Here is an 8,242-nt window from a genome sequence, read left to right as displayed (position 1 = left end):
TTGAGCTAAACTGTCCTTTTACGACAGGCAGAACTTACCCAGGGCCTATTCTTGTACCCCCGTACCCTAAGGGGGTGCAATTAGTAAAAAGTAATGTTTAATTTCGTTCAATTTTAATTTCAATTGAAATAATCGTATTTATCATTTTTTAATATAATTTATATTGTAGTACGATTGTAATGATTTGATTGAAAAGTAAATTAAATCGTAGTCAAACAATTTATAACAAACAAATCTAATCGCAATTGCAATAAACTGCAATAAATCCAAATGCAGTTGATATCAAAAATTCAGGAATACGAATAACAAAAGAAAAGCAAAGTATATATATATATACATAGATATATGTATATGTGCGTATAAAAAGTATAAGATGAGACAAAAATCACTTTATAATTTGCAAACGCTCTGGTCAACACATTCGAAAGAAATAATTTTTAAAACATAATGAAAGGAATCGTGTTCGAAATTGAATTTAATTTGAAATTTAGAAAACTAGTTTTTTCTTATATTCTGCTGTTTTATTAAAAAAAATATATATAAGTCAAAATATGTACCTATATACGAGAAAGAGCAAAGACGGGATTCCCTATAAGCGTCAGTGTCCAGACATGCGTCTCAAAGATTTCGTCGATTGGTGAGAAAGCAATAACTTCGCTACGTGTAAGAAATGTTTCACAATCAGCGACTTTTGTTTCGCTGAGGACTTTCCTGCATTCTGACGCATTTGATAATAACATCTTTCAGTGAATTTTCTTAAAAAATCCCCGAACAAGCGAACAAACGTCTAACCAAAAATTTCTTTAGTCGACGTAGCTACACTGTTGCTCGAGAAAATCCAAGAACTTGGATTTTCCACTGTAATCCGCACGTACGGATGTACGCGCATAGAAAATTCCATCGCACGACCCTGTAACTCGGACGTGGTGGCGGCCTCGTCAGGAGATTCACGATCGCCCGGTGTTCAGATGAAACAGAACGCGGGTTGCACATCGTTACGTTGGTTACGCATCGTTACAAGGCAACAGACTCCGAGGAAGAGGAGAGGGATTTCGCCAAGTGTATGCAGGCTGGCGGTCAGACTCGAGTAGGGGATTTTTGTCGCGATGGTAGTGGACACGAAAGTTAGGCGTTACGAACAGTCAGAAGACGATCTCGGTTGGTTAAACGGGGGGGGAGAGGGACGAAGGTAGGGCGGGAGGAGGGGGGGGGGAGAGATCGGCGAAGAAAGGCAAGAGCTATAAAAGAGGCACCGGTCACGACGATGGGCATCAAACACCTCAACATGAAGGTACGTGTTCGTTTGTAAGCCTCTCCCATTCGTATTCCGTGTTCTTGCTGTTATTTTTTATTTTTTTAACAACGTTCTCTCTCTCTCTCTCTCTCACACACACACACACATAAGGATACGATTCACGATCTCTTTTCGTTACAGGTGTTCGCGATTACGATCCTCCTGGCGCTCGTAGCCACCACCTATGGTGAGTAGAGTAACCCCGGTGCTAACACACCCCAGTGAACGTGGAGTTGCAAAGTGAGCCGAGCTAAAGAAATCGCGTGCACACCGTGGCTGGTAAACGCTGGTGGTTCCGATTACGAGAGCACGGACGATCGATGACTGGTTGAACGAAAAAAACACGCGGAACGAGCTTTCTTACCCTCTCGCCGGGAAACGAGACGTTAATCGAGTGACGGACAAAAAGCCGCGCACGCTCTCTCAATTTTCACGATCGCTTGCCTTCGATCGTTAATCGATTTACGCGCGAATCAAATTGCCCGTGTATATCCCGTAACGACGTCGCCGCGAGGAACATACGATACGAGAGGGAGCACAACGATTTTGCATTATAAATAATCGTTGGAGGGATGGAGTACGACTGATGTCTAGTCTTTTTCAACTTTGAGTTTATTGGTAAACGTTGGTAGATTATTCTAGATTATTCTAGAGTTAATTGCGTTTTTTCTTTTTTTTTTTTTTCGTTATTAAAAAGTTTCTCAAGTTTGGTGAAGATATAAAGGAATCGTGACTTATCGTTTCAATTTTTCTGTTACAAGTTTCCTCGTAGATTCGTTGAGAAGCATTCGTAAAAAATTGCGGAAGACCAGACGAATTTTCAATCGATCAACCTCGCGCGACGAACCACCAGTGAATTGTTGAAAAATTTAACTTTAGATTCAGTGAAAACCCTACGTTCTTGCAACTAACCCTGAATTTCAAAAAATTACTTGACCAATCGTTTGTACGAAGTTCACCAAAAACACAAATCTAAAATGTTTCCCTCGATTAATTCATCCTAAACCCTCCACCTAAAAGAAACATTGTTTCCTCGAGTCTTTCGAGCTCTCCTTCAACTTTAATCGTAACCCTAGAAGATAATTTTCACCGACTGATCGTCGAGAAAAAAATTCATCCAAAACCTAAACCTCTCTAAAAAAATATCCTCTCCTCATCTTCTTTCAACACTAATCGTAAATCTAAAAGATTCGTGATTTTCTCAACTGAGTATTGTTTGTCAAGAGAAAAAAATTCACCCGGAATCTAAACTTCTCTAAAAAAATATCCTCTCCTCATCTTCTTTCAACACTAATCGTAAATCTAGAAGATTCGTAATTTTCTCAACTGGGCACTGTTTCTCAAGAGAAAAATTCACCCAGAACCTAAACTTCTGTAAAAAAATATCCCCTCCTCGTCTCCTCTTAACACTAATCGTAAATCTAAAAGATTCGTGATTTTCTCAACTGAGTCTTGTTTGTCAAGAGAAAAAAATTCACCCGGAACCTAAACTTTTCTAAAAAAAATATCTTCTCTTCGTTTTCCTCCAACATTAATTGTGAATCTAGAAGATTCGTAATTTTCACCAACTGGACACTGTTTGTCAAGAGAAAAATTCAGCCGGAACCTAAACTTTTCTAAAAAAATATCCTCTCTTCGTCTTCTTTCAACACTAATCGTAAATCTAGAAAATTCGTAATTTTCACCAACTGGGCACTGTTTGTCAAGAGAAAAACTCACCCAGAACCTAAACTTCTCTAAAAAAAAAAAAAAAAAATATCCTCTCCTAGTCTTCCTCCAGCAATTTTCATCGATTGGCCAGTGTTCGTCAAGAGGAGCGCGTGTAGCAAAAGTACCAAAACTGAGAAGCGCGGTAATCTATCGTTAACGAGTCAAGAAAATCGACGAGCGTTCTTGTTTCGTCTTGCAGCCGGTTACATAAGCAGCGGCTGGTCCGGAGGCGGCGGTGGTTGGTCCGGCGGCGGTGGTGGCGGCGGCGGATGGAAAGGAGGATGGCCTAGCGGAGGTGGCGGCGGGGGTGGATGGAAAGGAGGATGGAGCGGAGGTGGTGGCGGCGGCGGCGGCGGCGGTGGTGGAAAGATCATCAAAGTGATCACTGTGAGCGGCGGTGGAGGTGGATGGCCTAGCGGCGGGGGTGGTGGATGGCCAAGCGGCGGCGGCGGCGGTGGATGGAAGGGAGGATGGAGCGGTGGTGGTGGAGGATGGAGCGGCGGTGGTGGCGGATGGAGCGGCGGCGGCGGCGGCAGCAGCGGTAAGAGGACAATTTGATTTTCCAAATCTCTTACCCGTGATCTCGTCCCGTTTTTTCTTTGGCTTTCTGCCTTAGACACGTTCCCTTGCTTCGGTAGAATTTCGCGGCGGACGTGGTATCGATCCAAAGTGCCTCGCGAGATTGTTGTCGCGAATTTTTCATTAGCCGGCTCCTCCCCCTCTTTATTTCCCGTTGCCGTGATATTACGAGGTAAAAATATTGGCTCGAGGGCGGAACGATGGCGACGATGAATTTTTCACGGTCTCGTTTGTTTCCCTTTTTTTCTCGCTGTTACCGTCGGCCGTGTTCGCGGAAACATTGATTAAAAGCAGTTTCGGGGTAATTAAGGATCTTTCGCGATTGTCGGTGATTCCTCGTCTCTTTGATTTCTTTTCGTTTTCGAAACCGAGAGATCGAAAGTCTTCTTCGTCCTCTGCGTTTCCAATTTACCATGATCAAATCGTTTAGCTTCGATCGATACAACGCGCACTTATTTCTAGCCTCCTCTTTCTCTCTGTTGATGTTTGAAAACAGCATCGAAACTGGAATTAGAGAACGAAACGAAACTAGATTTGACGAAACTAGAGACTTCTTGGCACGTGTAAATTGGGCTTGATTTGAAAAGGCGGATCTTTGTTTGACGTATTCGTTGAGAGGGCGACGCGTTAATTAGCTGATTTAGCCGGCTGATTCGAAGGCAGAGGGATTTATTTGCTTGTTTGTTTATGGGGAATGTTGTTACTGATCCTCGATTTAATTTGCCCAAGGGTTGGGGAAGATAAATGAAATGGATCCTGAATTGAATCAACGTAGGGAATTATCGGCGGATAATAGATTTTAAAGTTGTGATTAATTACACGGTTTTACTGTGACCGGCTGGAAAATATCGCACTTGCGTGACCGGTGATAAATGCCGATATTAAAAAGGAAGAAATATTGGATTTAAAAAGACGTGATGAATATTCATACGAAAAATTACAATTGAAGGTGCCGAGAGATGAAATTCGTCCAGTGAAAGCTTTTCGAACTATTGACAATCGATTTCTTTGAACTTTCCCCGTTGATTTTCCGATTCCTACTTTATTTCACTTTTGCGACAGAAAGAAAATATCCTCCGCGCTTGACAGTAAAAGTTTTAAACGATTTGATACACGTTCCGTCAAAATCCAAATATAATGCAGAATTACACGATCCCTCCAATTTTGGAAATTATTAAAAACCACGGTAACGAAATTTCAAAAAAATCTCTCGAAAGAAATCAGAATTTTCGTGCAACGTGTAGCATCATATTTACGTAGAACTGAAAACACACTCGCAGGAAAAAGTCCGCCCCCCCCCCTCCCCCACCCAACGATCAATTCGCGGCAACGGCGCCGGCACGCACAAATAACACGTTGATAATTTTTTAACGCGGCTCGCGGGAAACGGCGAAGCGTCGCTGAAACGGAAATTAGTCAGCCACGATCGGCAAATGTAATACACTCATTGAAAAATGAATGGGCCAAGCGCGGCATCTAAATTTACAGCGTGCAGTTTAAACGGCAATTAAGCTGTTTGCGTAGCAGACAGATTCGGCGTGATGAAAAGCATCCTCTCTTTGCATCTCTACACATGCTCCCCCCTCCCCAAAAAAAAAAAAAAACGTGAAAAACGTTTGTCGGCTGATGTTTCTGCGATATACAGAGTCGATGGTAAACGATTTCGATCTTGCACGGTCGCGATTAATCCATGGAAAGGCAGCTCTCGGTGCTTTGACGAAACAACGCGGAAACCAGTTTCGAAGCTGGCGTGGTAATTGGGACGAAATGACGTAACGAGCAATCCCCGCGAGGAGAAGAGCGGCGGGGAGGCTTGTCGCTTCCGTGCTTTTGATTAAAAGGGTTACATACCGCGCGTTGCGAAATAACGGGAGGGGAAAACAACGATCTCTGGATCCTAGGAGACAAAAGATGGGTGAACAAAAGAGCTCGGCGAGCGACTCGGGGAAGAATCCCGTTCCCGATTAACGCACGAAAAAATCCTTTTCAGGCTGGTGGTAAAGGACAACCTGGAAGAGGACCTGCGAACAATTAGAAGGAAATTTTGCTCACCGATCACCATCAGTGCACGTCTTGGCTGTAATCACACCGATTGTCGGTCCACGAAGGGATATCCTGCTGACCTCTCTCGTATCGCTCCTACTCTCTCTCTCTCTCTCTCTCTCTCTCTCTCTCTCTCTCTCTCTCTCTTTCTTTCTCTATCCTGTCCTTCTTTTCTTCCGTCCGTACGGAAGAAAGAACGCGAACAGCGGAGCATCGTCGCGGCGAGGAACGCGCGGTTTCCACCTCGGTGTAAAACGTACCGGAGAGAAGAAAGGAAAGGAAAGGAAAGGAAAGGACAAACAGGCTGGCTGGCGAGATCACGATCTCCTTCCTTCGTCGCAACGAATCTTCGCACGAACCTCTCTCGTTTGGTGTCGTTGGTATACAGAAGCTGACCGGGATTGCCAATCCACTTCCGGCGACCTTCTTCGATCTCTCTCGTCCACCACCGAACGTCCGAATGCAAAAATCTCCGCGTGTTAGACGCGCGTTTCCTTTCGATCGAGAATTTGGCATCTACAACTCGCGACTACGGGACACGTCCGAGACTACGGGAGAAGGCCACAGGGCTACTCTTCGACCAAAATATTTAGCGAATATTACTCTAGATACTGCAAATTCGATCTCGCGTCGGTTTATAGCTTGTACGTTGTAATTCGGCTTCGCGTATCCGAGGAAAAATGGATTGTAACGACGTAGGAGAAAGAATATTGTACAGCGTGTTTTGTACCCTCTTTCGTTTTTTGTTTTTTTTTTTTTTTTTTTTATATATATATATATATATCCGATTTCCACGTGGGACGATTAAAAATTCATTGACACACAAAACATCGTGGCGTTTCATTTGTTTCAATACCCTGCACTACCTATTGAGACCTTGCTGTTCTCGAAACGTTAGAATTGAACAGACGTGTTATTATCGTCTATCGTTATTCAATAATATTATTGTCTACCGTTCGATAGATATTATTATCATTCTTTATAATACTACGTTTCAATGTTCGATACGATCATTGAAATCTCACGATCTTTTGCACATGGCGCGCACATCTGTGAATAAAATATTAGAAAAAAGGACAAATGTATTTAGAAAGATGTGACGCGACGAAGGAGCGAGAGGAACAACAAGGTTAAAAATTCGACACCGTTCCAACCTTCAAATTTTTCTATCCAATTCGCGGGATAGAAAGAAAGTTTCGACCAGCCAAAAATGTATCGACGCACAGAGAGAACGACGCTGTTTTCGAAATTTTATAAACCGAAAACGAGAGAGAGAGAGAGATTCGTTGCCACGCAACGCGCAATGTGTTCGCGTCACGTGGACGTGAATTAAACGGCTGTAAATCCCCGAATCGGCGAGCCTCCTTTCGATTTATGAATCCACGGTCATCTTGCGCGCGGGGTGAAAATTAAAATCGGGGCGAAAACGGGCGTGGCACGGCCGCGATATTGCACAGCCAATGGATTTACTATCGTTCGCGCGCTCGCAGCAATAACATTTCCACGGCTGCAACGACGATATTGCAACGGCGTAAATATCATGGACACGTTGGATCGTTGGAATGATCGACTCGGAAAGTATCGCGACACGGGGGTGCAACGACTCCAGACCGCCCACCATAATTTCCACGGACAACGCCATTGTTACCCACGATTTTCACGACATACTCGACTTTGGTGATTCTTTTTATTAATATTCACGGATGGGATTAAATCAACGACATTCACGTGCAACGCAATGTTTACGTATATCACGTTTTAATATCTTTTTTTTTCCTACGTTTGTTTTCGCCTGTTTCGAAAATTTACAAACGCAAAAGTCTTTTGGAGAAGAATTAACAAGAATTTTACAGTGCGTTGAAAATGCTCGGTGTATTAATTTAGTTGTGCAACATCTCATTTAATGAGATAATCTCTAACAATTTTCCAGAATGAAGGACATATTTCGCGTCTTGTGAATTCTTGTTAGAAATAAGTCGTATACATCGTACAATGTAATTGTAAATGTTACCGAAGGTAATCATCAGGATACCAGATCGCAATAATAACGGATATCTCAGTTGTTATTAATAATTTTCCTAACATTATTCCCCACGATAATGTATTCGAGTAAACTGATCGATCGACGCTCCCTGATATTTAATTAATCTCTTGATACGTAATCTCTACTATATAATACATATATGCTGCTATTCTTTATTCATCAGCACTATCATTTTGTGTCCAAATCTGACTTTCTGAACTTCATTGACAATTCTGCTGAGTTCAATTCTGTGTTTCAAACACAGACTCGAGTCAGAATGAATTCCTGAATCGGGCGTTTCTCTCCCGTCACGTTCGATCTCGAGTTTCTTTCCAGAAGAGAAGCCACGCCGCGGTGAAGTCGCACGGGTCGCACAGCATTAAATAATCAAGAGAAACAAACCTCGTACAACAGCGTGTCGGATATCCAGCGATTTCATCCTCCGTTACGACTTTCATTCGTTACACTCGCCCCGGTGGAAACTATCCTTGGCGGGCGTGCAAAGCAGAGCTCCTTAATTGGAAAAGCGCGTGTGTCCCGACGCAGTCGCGCGAATTCTTTTGTTTGCCAAATCAATCGCACAAATCTCTTGT

The 8,242-nt window shown here is 43.0% G+C and overlaps 1 protein-coding gene across 1 annotated transcript; it reads left to right on the top strand.

Moving 5' to 3' along the window:
* The first annotated feature begins 1,236 nt into the window (after positions 1-1,236).
* On the top strand, positions 1,237-7,699 carry LOC122531085 (heterogeneous nuclear ribonucleoprotein 87F-like). The gene is made up of 4 exons (XM_043658673.1): positions 1,237-1,291; positions 1,436-1,481; positions 3,204-3,362; positions 5,574-7,699. Exons 1-4 carry the CDS (start codon positions 1,265-1,267, stop codon positions 5,582-5,584), a joined length of 243 nt encoding a protein of 80 aa, XP_043514608.1. The 5' UTR covers positions 1,237-1,264; the 3' UTR covers positions 5,585-7,699.
* The last annotated feature ends 543 nt before the right edge of the window (positions 7,700-8,242 follow it).

Source organism: Frieseomelitta varia, unplaced genomic scaffold (assembly GCF_011392965.1).
Source record: "Frieseomelitta varia isolate USP_RPSP 00005682 unplaced genomic scaffold, Fvar_1.2 scaffold_372, whole genome shotgun sequence".
Lineage (NCBI taxonomy): Eukaryota > Metazoa > Arthropoda > Insecta > Hymenoptera > Apidae > Frieseomelitta > Frieseomelitta varia.
This window is presented reverse-complemented; position numbering and strand designations above follow the sequence as displayed.